Here is a 16388-nt window from a genome sequence, read left to right on the forward strand (position 1 = left end):
TTTGCGTTTCTCTTTACTTTTTGCTCTTCATTCATTTTATAAAAATAAAAAAACCATCTCGTTTAATATAAACCCTGCGGAGTGCGGCTCTCGATATTTGGGGTAATTTTTTTTTCACATTAACTCCACACTCCTGCATTTTTGGGGACACTTTGTGGAGGTTTTTTTTAACCAATTCCGTCTGAGCTGCCACAATTTTAGCCTTCTTAAGCTATCTCAGAAGGCCTTCCCTCCGAGCCGCCATAATTAGAGCCACGTAAATATTATCCACGCATTGCTTATCTTATGTAATTTTTTTTAATGTTTAAAATTTCCTCAATCTGTTTGTATTAAATAAATACAAAAGAAATGTTATTTTGACTTCATCAATAAATTTAGGACAAGTTCGCACAATTAATAATTGGGTTCGTGTGTTCAGTTTCAGTCAACATAACTTTGGATGGGATGGGGTTAAGGAGAGGAAGTTCTGAGAAGGGAAAGGGTATGAGGGGGGGTCAGTGTGCCAGAAGTGACGGGCATTTGAATCCATCTCTCCCACTGTGGCGCAAGGCGATAGGTCCGGTCCGGTCAGGAGAGGAAGTTCTGAGAAGGGAAAGGGTATGAGGGGGGGTCAGTGTGCCAGAAGTGACGGGCATTTGAATCCATCTCTCCCACTGTGGCGCAAGGCGATAGGTCCGGTCCGGTCAGGAGAGGAAGTTCTGAGAAGGGAAAGGGTATGAGGGGGGGTCAGTGTGTCCAGGAGTGACGGGCATTTGAATCCATCTCTCCCACTGTGGTGCAAGGCGATAGGTCCGGTCCGGTCAGGAGAGGAAGTTCTGAGAAGGGAAAGGGTATGAGGGGGGGTCAGTGTGTCCAGGAGTGACGGCCATTTGAATCCATCTCTCCCACTGTGGCGCAAGGCGATAGGTCCGGTCCGGTCAGGAGAGGAAGTTCTGAGAAGGGAAAGGGTATGAGGGGGGGTCAGTGTGTCCAGGAGTGACGGCCATTTGAATCCATCTCTCCCACTGTGGCGCAAGGCGATAGGTCCGGTCCGGTCAGGAGAGGAAGTTCTGAGAAGGGAAAGGGTATGAGGGGGGGTCAGTGTGTCCAGGAGTGACGGCCATTTGAATCCATCTCTCCCACTGTGGTGCAAGGCGATAGGTCCGGTCCGGTCAGGAGAGGAAGTTCTGAGAAGGGAAAGGGTATGAGGGGGGGTCAGTGTGTCCAGGAGTGACGGCCATTTGAATCCATCTCTCCCACTGTGGCGCAAGGCGATAGGTCCGGTCCGGTCAGGAGAGGAAGTTCTGAGAAGGGAAAGGGTATGAGGGGGGGTCAGTGTGTCCAGGAGTGACGGCCATTTGAATCCATCTCTCCCACTGTGGCGCAAGGCGATAGGTCCGGTCCGGCTGAAGTGGTCAAAGAACTCAAGAACAACAGGCTCACCACGCAACTGATGGGCGGATGCATCCAGCATCAACACCTGGACAAATTTCACAACATGAACTCAGGCGCCCCTCTGTCACCAAATGTAGTTTGCTAAGTGGTTTGGCCCTTTAGGTGACCTACACCAGAAATGTGGATTATCTGATGAATTGTTCCGCAGCAGGTGATACCAATGCCTGCCCAAAATTGATAAATAAGTGGTTTATTTTTTTTTATAAATTCTCCACCTTGCTTATCAAGGAATGCAACAAATTGTATAAGCCCAGCTACACTACTCGCGAAGTTGATCGAAGTTGACCTAATACGATAGTGTGGGCACGAACTTCGCTTCGCTTCGGGCATCTTCGCTTCGCTTGGCCCGACTTCCGATTGTTGTCGGTAAATGCGCCCGAGTCAAAGGACTCGAAGTTCGAACACGAAGTGTCTGCCCACACTACTCGGTTCACTTCAGTTCGCTTCGAGACGTCGTGTTTGGTGGTTGTGCGTGCGCAGAGTCATAGTGACTATACGTAATAAAATATGGCTTCTACACTGTGGTCACAGGACCTAATTTTTTTGTTTCTAGAAACACTCCAATCCGAGGCGGTTATTTGGGACCCAATTGAAAGGGACTATAAAGATAACTAACTAACCATCACGCCGTTTCCCCGCAGGGGTAGGCAGAGAGGACGGACCGCCAAACAACTCGGTCTTGGCACACACTCCTTGCCTCATTCACATTCATACATCGTCTCATACATACTCTTCTATTATTCTGACTCTTGACATGGCCCGACTCGAGTATCTGATTCACTTGATCGTGCCATGTCTTCCTCGGGCGTCCCCGACTTCTGCTACCATTCACATTTGCATCATATATCCTCCTTTTTTTATATTTTTTTTATAGTGAATACCTCACAAGAGTCCCAACTGCTCCCGTCTGGAGCCAGTGAGACTATGGCATCCCCAATTGGGGGATGTTGTGAGGCTGAAGGTAAGTGGGGAAGGGAAAGAGGAAGGTGGGGAAGTACCTGGCTATTCAGATCTAGTCACTAAACACGGCTAAAGCCATTTGGAGCAACGTTTCAATTCTGAATGGTGGTCTTACACCAGGGCGATACTGGTAGTATCTTCCACTCTGGAACGTGCCGCAAATATACTATATATTATTTTAATTAATTAATTGTGAAATAACACAAATTAATCAAATAAAATTTATTTGCGCACGCCGGGTTCGAACCCGCGACCTTCGGAATGGCAGTCCAATGCGTTACCACTGGACTATGCCGGCCGTCACACTCCTATCTTCGCTCATTCGCTCTACATGCCCAAACCATCTAAGCGTCCCTTACTTAATCTTACTCATTACGCTTACATCAGCCTTGCACTCTTTGCGGATCTCCACATTCCTCACACGATCAAACATGGTTTTACCACACATACACCCTTGAGGTGATTTTTCACAAAAACGGCGCTTTACAAATTATCCAATTATTATTATTATTATTATTATACGCCTCAGGGATCTCATTTCAACAGCATTTAATCTACTTTCATCCTTTATTTGCCACTTGAACGTCCATGTTGCCTAGTGCACGGACTCCGAGAGACTGAGCTACTCGCGAAGTTGCACGAGTGTGTGGGCACGCACTTCGGACTTCGGCTAACTTCGTCGAGGACTTCGTCGAAGCGCCGAAGCGAGTAGTGTAGCGGCCGCTTATCATTTTCTTTGTGTCAGTATAATTACTAGATTTGGGAAAGTTGAAAACTGTCATGTAATTTCATAACTCACTAAAGTGATGATAAAAAAATTATTTGTTGTGCATTTCCTTTATTCAAATAAGAGACACAAAAATGTATAAAACATTACATTATTGAGAGACAAAAAGTCCATGTATCTGCTTGCATCATGAAAAAACGTTCACACTAAACACGATAATAACAAATACAATTTATATTTTATTCTTATAATATACTTTTATAAATATATGTATTTTCAATAGTTCAGAATTCACATTATTTCTAGGAAACATTCTTCTCGTAGAAGATAAAATCTTATGTTTACAGCATTGCCATTCTCATAGTTACAAGAAGATATTTACATTGCAGTTGAGTACGGTCAAATATTTTTTTCTCCTAACATACTTATTTTTGCTTAAAGCCTGATATACTAAACAAAACAAACAAATAAATAATTTGATGATTAAGAAAAATACAAAATGAAAAAAAAACACTACAAACTAGAATAACTATTTCAATAAAATAAAACAAATTAAAAAAAGGAAACAATAAAATAAAAGCAATACTGTTCTGTTCTGATACTCATTTTATTTTACGCATGGAAAAAGGCAAATAAGGAAATGAATTGAAAACAACCTACCTTACCCAAAGTGCAAGAGAGGCATTGTATGTTTAGTTCACTACTTCAAATTAATCATACATTATAATAATTTTGAAACAGAAAACTCTTATAACCTTTTAAAATTTGGTGACAGGAGGATACATTTTTTTAATCTTTAACCTCTACCTGTACAAAAGTGAACCCAATTTATCGACATTGTGTCATTTTCAGAACTACAAAGAGCATTTGAGATAATGCTAAGACAATAATTATTTGAGGGTTTGATGATTGTCTATTGAAAAACTCTCGCTTCTTTCAATTTGAGAAGAAACATTGTTTTGTAATTTTCCCACGGGGGCCCCAAAACAAGTAAGGTTATCTTTAAATCCATATTAACCCTTGTAAATATCTCAAAGCCAAATTAGATTTCAAATAATAGGCACGATTCTACAACATCAAATTTTACTTTGGAATTTTCATGGAGAGTTAACAAAATATGTTAAAATCTTCTAAAACCTAGCTCAACACACTTCACACTGCAGTGCACCTCAAGGTACCTCATTTCACTGGACTGCAAATGTAGCCAGTCGCACAATAGGGTTAATTAAGAAGTTATTTTTCCTGTAGATACAGTTTTTAGTTTTTTTAGTCCGGAGGATGGAATTTATTTTAAGTAGTTGAAGGATTCACACAAATAATATTAGCACAACTGTTGGTGCCTTTTAGAATGGGTCTAACTCCTTTCCTAAATTGAAACCATTGTTATTGTTGATATTGTGGTTTATGTACTAACAACGTACCTAATCTGCTTTTTCAGTCGACTCTTGACCATCACAAGAGAAGACAGGTTCATCTCTTACCTCTACCAGAAGGAGAAAAGTTAATTTTTCATATGATTTATCCTAACTAAAATATCTAAGAGCTCATTTTTGCGACACATCAATTGAACATTGAACATAGAAGATTACGCCTAATCAAATGGGGATAATTTAAAAAATATAAATAAAACAGTTTATTGAAGTTTTAGAAAGTACAATAAATATTATGAAATTTATGCATATTCTTTGCAGAGTTCTTTAACCTGCCACAAGTAAATAAATCAAGGCGAGAAAAAACACAAAATTCCGAGTCGAGGAAAACTAAATTATTAAGCAGCATATTTTTTCAAATAAAAATTATTTGAAAAAATATGCTGCATAATAATTTAGTTTTCCTGCATTTTAAGCCCGGTGCAGTTTTTAACTTAGGGCTTAAAATGCAGGACGGAATTGGGAAACATAACCAGAAAGCATAAATTCTTCCAAATTGTAGATAAACAATCTAATTTTTTTTAAATTACACATGCGCAACAAATTTTGAATTGCATAAACAGACTATCCATTATCCATATTAGGTACACCAAATATACAACAAAATATTCTTTCAGTGTTTAAAAATAAGGAGAATAGGAATACAATAAGCATTTCAGCTTATTCAGCATATCCACGGCAAATCTAAAACTGACCAAGCAAGACTCGATCGAAAATGAACTTTTGGTGGAATTCAATATAAAATTTCACTTATGACTAAATACTGGGTGCCAAATAATCTACATATTTTGTATATTATTAAGGAGTGTCCCGGTGTGGATGTTTTTAAAATAAATGTAGAGTTTTATTCCGAGAATTCAAGCAGAATTTGCAGACTTGACATTCAGAATAAGAGTGTACGTAATGATTTCGAAAAGGCTGCATAAGGCCTGGCCAACCCTGGGGACTTCGGCAACTTCAATATCTGATATAAAACAGTAACATTCTTTTTGAACAAGCGATTCTATGCAAAAAGAAATTGTAACAATGAATATAACCTAAATGCAAGGAAACTCATCCATACTACATAAAATGCAACTGATTTTTGAGATTTGATCAATTCTTTCATTGTTGTCATATGGAAGGAATTGCTTGTTCACCGAAGATATTTTGATCTTGAATAGGTACATCATTTTTATTGAGAAACAAATAGCTAAGAATACAAAATATTGAGGTAGTTATTTTCGTTAAATTGAACCTGCAAATTAATATTGATGCTTATTACTCTGTAAAAATAAGTTTTCTTCCAATCTTCTTAGTAAAAAGATTGTGTTTGGTATTTAGATATTTTTTTGCAATAAATATTGAATGAGTAATTAATTAGTAATGACTGATTATTAAAAAAAAACCTAATCAGAAATTTTATTATTATTATGACCTTGATTGGACATTTAACACGGCTTCATATCAAATTCTTACACTGACTTATGAACAAAAATATCAGCTCAAATAATATTTTAATCTAGTGAAATTTTAATTTTATAATATATATTACGGGGATAAAATTACACTTATATTTGTTTCAATTTTTTCCCAAGTTAATGTTTAAAATATAATATATTATGATATCATTGAAGGTTAATATTTACCAAAATGCTATAATAAAGCAGGCGACTTATGGAAAATGCAAACCTGAACCCCTTTTAAAATACATTAAAATTAACAGGAAATTACAAGTCTAAAAATTGACCACCCTTATAATCACATCGATTTAAATGTATGAGATCAGTGATCATTATTTGAATGTAAAAAAATAAATCAAATCACTTATTTACTTGGAAACAAACAAACAAACTGCAAAAACTACCAATAAAAGAATTGCCCACAATCCAATGTTAAGATTTAGAGCTAAATTTTCCTTATTTCAAGTTTAATATATTTCTAGTAAAACCACAAATTATTTACAACTCGTATCAAAATGTCTTGGCTAATAAATAATGAAATAAACTTAATTATTTGAAGAAACAATTTGAAATCAATTAATGTTTTGTGTGTACATACATACTGCATTATTTGAAATCAATGAATGTTTTGTGCGTTCATATAAATTGCATTATTTGAATTAATTAATGTTTTGTGTTTACATACATACTCCATTATTTTAAATTAATTAATGTTTTGTGTGTATATACATATACATACTGCATTATGCTAGAATACCTATAAAATAAGTTAGTTAATAATAAAATAAATAAATAAAGTTGGTTGTTCTCAGGTGAAAAAATGTAAAAAGCAGTAATTGTTGAATGAAACACTAGCATATATTGAATATTTTCTCGGGTAAGAAATAAGCCGCCATAGCTCAGTGGTTAGAGCTTTCGACCGGAAATCGAATGGACACGGGTTCGAGTCCCGTTGGCGTCATGTATTTTTTATCAAGAGATTTTTTCAATGTGGATGAGTGTTTCAGGCGAACAATTATTGCTTATAAAAATAATAGTTAATAATATAATACAATATAGTGATTTGAGAACAAATTCATATTTTAAATACATCTTCATTGCATCATTATATATATATTTATTGACAATTCCCATATTATACTATTTATATACAATATTTGCATACCTGATTGATGTAATTGTAACAGTATCAATAATAATTCGTTCTTCATGAATATCTTATTTTGGCACGGGCCACAATATACATTATACTATTATTACATTATGCAAATCTAATGTTTAAACAGAAACCAGTCCAAACTAAGGAAAGGACAGGTAAATCTGGAAGCAAACGGCGCTAGTGTGATCAACTTATTTCAGGTTTTTTTCCTATTAGCGTGTATGTATCTACACACACTTTTAACTGAATAAAATAAGTTTTGCGGTTTTCAGATTGGTGGCGTTTCTGAAAAGCAGAAAATTGAACAGTGAGGTAACTCAAGTTTTTTGATTTATATTATTACCTATTAAAATATTGTTTTGCTCAAATTAGACTGTACTTATAACAGATTCCAGAGGCATCATATACGGAAGATAATGTTTATTAAACTCGCTTAAGAAGTTTTCGGTCCCTTGAAGACTAAATTTGATAAATGGCCCAATACATCCCGAGTTTTTTTCCGGTCCTTTGTAAAACTTGAGACTTTCACTTTATTTATAGCACAATCCACTTGAAAACCTACGTCCAGACATTCTTGAGGAACACAAAGGCACAATACAACATTGAGGTATTTTAATTACAATTACATTTTAATAAACACTGATTGACAGCTAGCATGACCACCAGCCGACTAACAGCGTTAACCACTGATTCCAGCTTCCAGATTACCTGCCATTGACACCTTGCTATATAAATGCTATAGAAATTGCTATGGTTAATTAATTCACATATCAGTTTGATGTGATTGTGCTTACGCAACGTTCGTATGAACTTATTTTAATATTATTACGAAGAAGTCTGAAAATAATATCTAATATTAGAAACAAATTATCGTTATTATATTTTGTGATAAAATCGAGATGCGCTTTGAGTATGAAATAGCAAATCTGCATATTGCACTAATTAGTCATTTTATCATTGGAAAAAATTATATTATGTATTTAAAACTAGTATTGCATTTCTTAAATATTAATCTTAATTTTTCAGGATACTTTCTGGTAAAACTACAAAGAAAAAAATCCTAAATTTTGCACTGATCAAGGTTAATAGATTTACAGATGAAGCAAAACACGGGCAGGGCAGGGCATGTTGAAATATAAATAATATTACCACTACGCAACGCTTTATGGATATTAATAAGATTGCTCTATGTCGAAATAAGGTTAATTGCTACTTTTATTTCATCTGTCAAAACAAACAGCTAAATCGGTAGGATTCTTCAAAACACGAGCAAGAGATAATAAATTGATGTTAATTCAAATGCCTTTATTCAGATACTTATATTCAAATACCTTTCCCCCCACTTTCAGTCCCACATATACCCCAATTGAGGTTGTCATAGTATCACTGGCTCCAGATGGTTGGGAGCAGTTGGGACTCTTGTGCAGTATTCACATAAATATATATCTTTTTAAAATGAAAAACCTTGAGTAGATGTAAATTAGAACAATATTATTAATACTTTTCTCCAGTGAAATGAGGTAAAGAGAATTCGACTCTTATGTGACCAAATGAAAACATCCTACAATTTAAGTAGAAATAGACAAGAAAAATTAAATTGTACAACTCACACATGTTTTAATATCTAATTTAGGTAACAATATTCTCCAATTAAGCAATACAAAATTAGCTTCTTTCTAAGATGCTAATGACTATCTTTATTTAACTTTACGAAGTGAAATAGTAATACATACGTAATATTATATAAATATACATTATGTACATCATACGAAGCTAGCTTGTCGAGACACTTTACACTTTAAGTACAAATAGTTTGTTAGGAAGAAAAGAATCGCATAAATAAAAGATTATCTAGGTATAAGTTGTCTGACACAGGACAACATCTTTTGAGTTTATATTATTATAACTTAGGTGTATAAATAACTGTAAGAATCTTTAAAATGTAAATGTAAAAACAAAATATGTAAAGTGGTCGCGATGAGTACAGGCTAAGGATTAACTGTTACTATTGAATGTGATAGTACTTGTACTAAGGTCAGTCAGCACTACGCCCGAGACTCACACCCAATCAGGTCTTGCAGCTGCTGCACAGTGGAGCGATCCGGGAGACAAAGGTCATAGTCAAATGTAAGGTTGTCGCGACGAGTGCGGGCTGAGGATCAACTGTTACTATTGAATGTGATGGTACTATGTACTAAGGTCAGTCAGCACTACGCCCGAGACTCACACCCAATCAGGTCTTGCAGCTGCTGCACAGTGGAGCGATCCGGGAGACAAAGGTCATAGTCAAATGTAAGGTTGTCACGACGAGTGCGGGCTGAGGATCAACTGTTACTATTGAATGTGATGGTACTATGTACTAAGGTCAGTCAGCACTACGCCCGAGACTCACACCCAATCAGGTCTTGCAGCTGCTGCACAGTGGAGCGATCCGGGAGACAAAGGTCATAGTCAAATGTAAGGTTGTCGCGACGAGTGCGGGCTGAGGATCAACTGTTACTATTGAATGTGATGGTACTATGTACTAAGGTCAGTCAGCACTATGCCCGAGACTCACACCCAATCAGGTCTTGCAGCTGCTGCACAGTGGAGCGATCCGGGAGACAAAGGTCATAGTCAAATGTAAGGTTGTCGCGATGAGTGCGGGCTGAGGATCAACTGTTACTATTGAATGTGATGGTACTATGTACTAAGGTCAGTCAGTACTACGCCCGAGACTCACATCCAATCAGGTCTTGCAGCTGCTGCACAGTGGAGCGGTCCAGGAGACAAAGGTCAAAGTCAAATGTCTTTTTGGTAACCTCATATTTCCCCGTCTCAGCTATCAGGTTCACTACCCTCTCCAACTCCTCATTGCTCTGAATAGTCATGATCCTGTGCTGGAGCTCCTTGAGTTGGATCATGTAGTCGGGAGAGATCTGCTTCCTCTCCAGCTGGGAGGCATCCTCGCTCAGGGGAGACTCGCACTTGAGTGGATGGTCACTGAGGCTACTTGAAACTCCGTCATCCTGAACTTTGGTGTCGGTTTTAACGCGTGGCGAAGGTTCCGGTTTCAATCGCGAGGCCGTTTCCAGCAGCCCACTGTTTTCGGAACGCTTACTTTTGGATCCAGTATCAATCAGTTCAGTAGCGACTTTAGAAGTTTTAGAACTGTTCTCGGGATCGTCTATGTTGGAACTGCTCTTTCGTTTGCGTTGCTTCTTTTCTTCTTTAGACTCGTGCTTATTTGGTTTATCTTTCTTAGCGGATTTATGGCTGGACCCTTGGCCACTCTTCTCGGCTTTCTCTACGGGGGGTTTTTCAATCTTGGGGATCTCTGGAATTACACTTTTAACTAGCTCTATTTTTAAAGGTTCGGCGGGTGGTTTAGTAGGTAATTTAGCAGATCTACTATTATTTTCTGAAGTTAATGATACGTCTTCATCTTCAGACATGACTGATATGTCAGATTCGCTGTTTGAGCTCAATTCTTCCAGCATTGAGCTCAGGGGGTTTTTGGATGATTTACTTGTCTTGGAAGCACTTTTGGAACTGGATTGAGAACTCGTGTCGATGGAAATTGGCGAGATGGTGAGAAGGCTTCGATCTTTTTCCTTGAATAGTTTAGGCAGGGGAGTGACTTTATCGATTTCCCGGGGTATTGTATTAGGATCCACCTTCTCGGGCACACTCGGAGACTCTTTATTCTCCGTGAGTATTTTTTCTTTATTCAAGTGCTTATCTGTTTTGTGCTTTTTTTCTTTACCGCCTGACTCTTTATTTTTGTCTCTGGATTCATCGCGTTTCTTATCCTTCTTCTTATGCTTATGCTTTCTTTCTCTGTCTCCTTTGTCTTTGTGCTTTGATCCATCAGGGTACTTTGCAGCCTCAGCCGGATTCTTGATAAAGTTTTCCAGCGCCAACTTGTTGAATGGTTTCTCAGGTTTAACAACTGCTTTTTCTTTTACGGGGGGGATTTCTTTAACAGGTACTGCTTCTTTAATTTTTGTTTCTTTGATTTCTGGAACAATTAGTTTGACTTCCTTTTCCTTCTTGTGTTCTTTTTTACTTTCCCTGTCTTTTTCGTGACTCTTCTTATCCTTTTTAAGTTTCTTTTCCATTTTGGGGAGACTGGCTTCGGGTGCTTTAGCGGCTGGCATCTTGTTCTTGCTGTCCACTGAGTCTACACTATACTTGTTTGGTTTGGGTTCCTCCTTGGCCAAGGAGCTGTTGGTCTTAGAGGGCGAGGGAGGCGGCGGGGTGGGTGCGACCCTCTTGGGGGGAGGGGCGGGGGAGGGGGGTCTTTCCGCCGCCCTCTTGGAACTCTTTTCCTTGGCCGTGTCCCTTTCCTTGTGAGCTTTAGACCTTTTTTCTTCTCTGAATTTTTCCTTTTCCTCTTTAACTAGCTTCGGTTTCTCCTCCCTATGCTCTTTTTCTTTGAGGTCATGTTTGATTTTCTGTTTGTCTTTCTCAGAGTGAGATTTTTCTTTCTCCTTCTTTTCGACTTTGGGAAGTGGCGGTTTCTCCGGATTGGGGGACATCCGGGAAGGTTTGTGAATGGGCGGACCAAACAGGTTGACAAAGTTGTTGGAAGGCCGGGGCAGATCTTCAGATCTGTGCTCCTTAGATTTATGTTTTTTGGAACTGTCCCCCCCGAGTTTAGGTTTCCCGATTAACTGCTGAGGTTTGTCATCTGTAAAAGAGTCCCTGCTGTTTCTCTCCTGGTCCGTGTTGGCATGGAGGGAGAATGGGTTGGTGACGACCATGCCACCTCCTTTGAGAAGTTTGCGCCGAAATTCTTCTGATGGACTTTGGAATACAAATTTTTCTTTTTGTACCTTAATGATAGCGGGCCCTGACTGCTGCAAGTGCAGGTCATAGTTGAACCGGATCTTCTTGGGCTCATCTCGGTTCTTCAGATAAATCTCAATGGGCAGGTTGAAGCCGGCGTACCCTGATTCCTTCACACAGTATGGAGGTTCCTTTGTAACTGTAAATATAAACATTATTTTATGAACTGGTACATCTTACACAGATATGGGGGGATCAAACAACAAACAAAAAATTACCTCTTATTTTGTCAAAAACATTGTTACATTTACATTGTATGTATTGCTTTATTTTTAGAATTACAAATAAAACGATATTCATAAGGAGTTCTTAGATAGGTACTAATACTTCTAATATTTGAAAATATGCAATGTAAACAAAAAGCAGTGGAACCTAGCAAAGGACCCTGAACACTTTTTTACACAACTTTTCTCAATTAGAAGATAACATAAAGACACCTTGTTGTATTAATGAAGCTTAATTATGGATCGTTAGTATTTACCTCGTTTTGGTTTTGGAAACGTCTCATGCAGTTGAAAAACTATTTTATCAACAAACTGGCTGATATCTGCATTTTCAACACCTCTGACAAATACCTCCCAATCATGGGTAAATCCCTCCGGAGTCCTTTTAGTTCTGATAGAAGCTTCGTGTCCTATTTCAAAATTCACCTTTATAGACATTATGATAGGCTATTTGTTATCCTGAAAAGAAGAAAAACACAAAATTAAATGAAAATAGAAATTGACCAAAATATTAGATGTTGTTGGTAACGAACGCGATGTTTCAAAACATCACGTAATAGTAGTACCTGCCACTAATCAATGAATGGATAATATTCGCTCAATCCCGAAGGATTGACACAGATCAGTAAAAATAAACAGATTGTATTTCATAGAATGTTTACATCTCAACAATCGTAAAATCCTAAGACGGAGATTATTATCAATACCTAATTCTAATTTAATTTGAAACACTCACCCTTTAGATTTCGGAAACACTTACACTCGTGAAAATTTGGTCAATCATACACAATGTTCAGTTTTTAACTTATTAGTTGAAATATTTTCAGTTTTTATGAAGAGATATCGCGATATTTTGATCGGCCATGATTATTCTCATACAACTATTGGCGCCTCTGGTGATAAATTCCGTTCCTAAACAAACTGACCGGTGTTGCCATATCCAAATGTTGGAATATTTTGAAACCTTATATTATTATAAAGAATATAAAAGCACCACATAAAGCAGATTGAAATAGTTTAAAAATAGCATGTTTACAATTACATATAATTTTATTAATATTTCCATATTACAACAAGACTTTATTTTTTTTCCATTCATAAAACCAAGTGATTTCCATGTACAAATATTCATCTTTTTGTGGTAGTAAATTATTGTTTTCATGAAATGTGATTTTGTGTCTTCGGCATATCATTGTCAACAGGTAATAACTTGAAGTTCTGAGAACGATAAACCTCACTTTTAAAAATGTGTTTCTAATTTTCTCTTATTTAATAAATCTCCCCAAAAATCTTAGTGAGAAAATACACACCTATGTGCCAACTTAAGGTGAAACTATAAGTGAAAGCACTATTTAGATTAATCTTTACTACCGATCGGTATAGGTTATTAATACCAAAAATATAATATGGATACATTGAAGTTTGTTCTATCGCTTGGCTTGATCAGAATTAAAATTAAATTGTTAATTACTTCATGCAAAATATAAGCGTAAACAAACATAAGAAACAACTTTAAAAAGAATCTCTGTTATGGCTATGTTTATTTGCTACCACTTGACTTGATTAACTTTTTTCCGTTTTTATTAAATAATTCATAAAAAATTAAAATACACTTTGGCGCTTACGTAATAATTTTTTGAATGAAACTTTGTATTGAATTCTAGTATTTCTTCAGAAGCCCGCTGAGCATAAATGAACCACCCGCTGAGAGTGGCAACGAACAGACGTCAGATCTGTGCCAGTATTTTTAACGGTTTCTTTCCTGGTGACTTTTAGCTAGGAGCATTTTTAGTTCTCAAACCGTGAGGGTAAGCTTGTGTTTTTTTCTGATATTATTATTTTTCGTGACCAAAATATTATACCTTTTCATAAATCTTTTTGAAATTCACTTTCGTTTTCTTGAAAGTATGTACGAACTACCAGACATCCAATCGAGCTGAAACTCGACAGATATACTCGTTGTCGATGATAATGCATTTTGGTGACACAGAAGTGGACATATACGCATTTCTCTGAAATTGGATGACATTACAGTATACGCAATAAATGTCGGTCCTACCAAATTGGGATTTGGCTCAGATGTTAGCGTGGTTGACTCCAGTCCCTGGGGAGAAAGATTTATTATTCAATAAAATCTATATACATATTTATTAATAAAAACAGATGTATTTACAGCAAAAAAAACTTCGTTTTTTACAGATTCATTTTTTAAATCTCAAAATACTACTTGTAAATTGATGTTTTTATTCTGTATTTAACTGAGTTAATGATTTATTTCTCATGGAAAAATGCATTTTGTTTGTGTTTATAAATACTAATAATGAGTTTTTATATGTCCATAATTGAAAATGGGGAGTAAAAACAAAAACAAATAATGTAACCAAGCTAAGAAAACGAAAAAATATTCTCAGGAAATGTGGACTCGCGGTAAAGCAGTACAATAGGTGTGAAATCCAATTTCCTGTTTTGTTTAGTTTTTAATAACTAGTTATAATCAGACGAAATTTAGCTGGTGAAATTTGTTTATATATTGTTATTGCGCCCGCACTACTAATTTCAAGATATAAAATTTCTATAAATAATAATAAATTCCAAGAAAGTTTAAAACACTATACCTACCTATAGTTTTTTAGTAATTTTTTTTATAAAGTTGCACTGAAATTCACGAAAAACCAAACCTAGTCGTGCAATTAACCTGTTTTGCATTTGTACGTCTTTATCTCGGTACCTATTAGAGATAGAAGAAAAACTGTTCATTGAATTTTTCTCCGACAAGAGTGTGAGAGTTCATTTCTAATAAAGTTTTTCCTGAATTTAAAAAAATATATTAATTTGTGCCGATCCACAAATTGATAGATTGGATGAAGAATTATTAGTTCATATGAGATGGTTGTGAGTTGATCCTCAATAATTTCTAATACTGGGATTTGTTTGCTTTAATTGTTTTTTGAAATTGCATTTAAAAATGATTTTATAATGATATAAGTACGCAAATTTGGTAAAGTGCATTTAAGTTTTAAAAATATATGTAAATATAAGTTGCATTTTAATATAGTATGATACATTCTTTTTAAACGCCCGTGTGTGTTTGTGTTTGTTTGTGCGATAATGAAGAAAGAAAACATATAGTAAAATACATAATTTTTTTACAAATAAAAATCATTAAATGGCTAAACACTGACATTAACTTCAGTTTATGGAGTCTTATTACAAAAGTAGGCTTTATTTTCAGATAAAAAAATTTAAAGTTGGAGTGTGGTGACAAATATATAGAAAATCTCTAAAAATATATATATTTAAAAGGAAACAAAATCCATTTCCTCGAATTGGATTTTGCGAATGAAGTGTGTTATTATCAGAGATGTGCAAAATGGGTACCCAAAACCATTTGAAATGCAAAATGGAAATGGGTCAAAACTTTTCCATTTGAAAATGCAAAATGGTTTTTAGAAAAGCATTTCAAATGCAAAATGCAAAATACCTATTTTCAAAATGCATTGAAAATGCAAAATGGTTTCTCAGGTCGAACAATTAAAATAATTTTAGAATTTTTAAACAGTTTTGTCATTTAATAATGGACATCAATGTAGAACAGACATATTACATGATGGTAAATCAAAAAATGCCACGACTACGGTTTATAAACCACAAAAAATTTGCGCGGGACAAATGTTGCCAACGTAAAAACATAGAAACTGCTATCTAACATTTAATATTACAGCGTCATGGCCCCATGTTCAGTATTTGAATCAGTATTTTTTGTAATGGTATCACTCAATTGCCAGGGCTTCTACCAGGGAGCAACTTGACAAATGTAAATTATCTCTCATAGTGAGGTTGAGGACCGACTGATATTTGGGGCTTATGAAAAAAAGATGAGTGGAGATTGCAGGAAGAATGTTGCAAAAAGCATTTAAAATGGAAAATGCATTGAGAAAAGCATTTAAAATGCAAAATGCAAAATGGTTTTTAGAAAAGCATTTAAAATGCAAAATGGAAAATACCCATTTTGCATTTTGCATTTCCATTTGAAATGGATTTATTTCAAATAAAGTACATCTCTGGTTATTATACATAATTAATATATATATATATATATATATATATATATATATATATATATATATATTATAGGTATTTTACTATTCTTGTATTCAACTGTGACACGCTGTAATAATTAAT

At 35.8% G+C, this 16388-nt stretch overlaps 1 protein-coding gene and 1 non-coding gene across 2 annotated transcripts; one reads left to right on the top strand and one right to left on the bottom strand.

Moving 5' to 3' along the window:
• Positions 1-6585: 6585 nt before the first annotated feature.
• Positions 6586-13107, bottom strand: ear (ENL/AF9-related super elongation complex transcription factor). The gene is made up of 3 exons (XM_089641439.1): positions 12943-13107; positions 12464-12665; positions 6586-12121 (listed from the first exon to the last, which is right to left on the bottom strand). The coding sequence occupies exons 2-3, from the start codon at positions 12642-12644 to the stop codon at positions 9858-9860; spliced, it is 2445 nt and encodes an 814-aa protein (XP_089497565.1). The 5' UTR covers positions 12645-12665; positions 12943-13107; the 3' UTR covers positions 6586-9857.
• TRNAS-GGA (transfer RNA serine (anticodon GGA)) lies at positions 6882-6954 on the top strand. Its single transcript has one exon. It is a non-coding gene; the product is annotated as a tRNA-Ser (tRNA).
• Positions 13108-16388: the final 3281 nt, after the last annotated feature.

Source organism: Hesperophylax consimilis, chromosome 2, assembly GCF_061612785.1.
Source record: "Hesperophylax consimilis isolate HC1 chromosome 2, BYU_Hcon_1.0, whole genome shotgun sequence".
NCBI lineage: Eukaryota > Metazoa > Arthropoda > Insecta > Trichoptera > Limnephilidae > Hesperophylax > Hesperophylax consimilis.

Bases quoted from the DNA above. Each gene is read 5' to 3' on its own strand.
- ear (XM_089641439.1), bottom strand. From the start codon at position 12,644: ATGTCTATAAAGGTGAATTTTGAAATAGGACACGAAGCTTCTATCAGA. The intron at 12,122-12,463 runs GTAAATACTAAC...TTATATTTACAG, and splicing joins GTTTCCAAAACCAAAACGAG to TTACAAAGGAACCTCCATAC.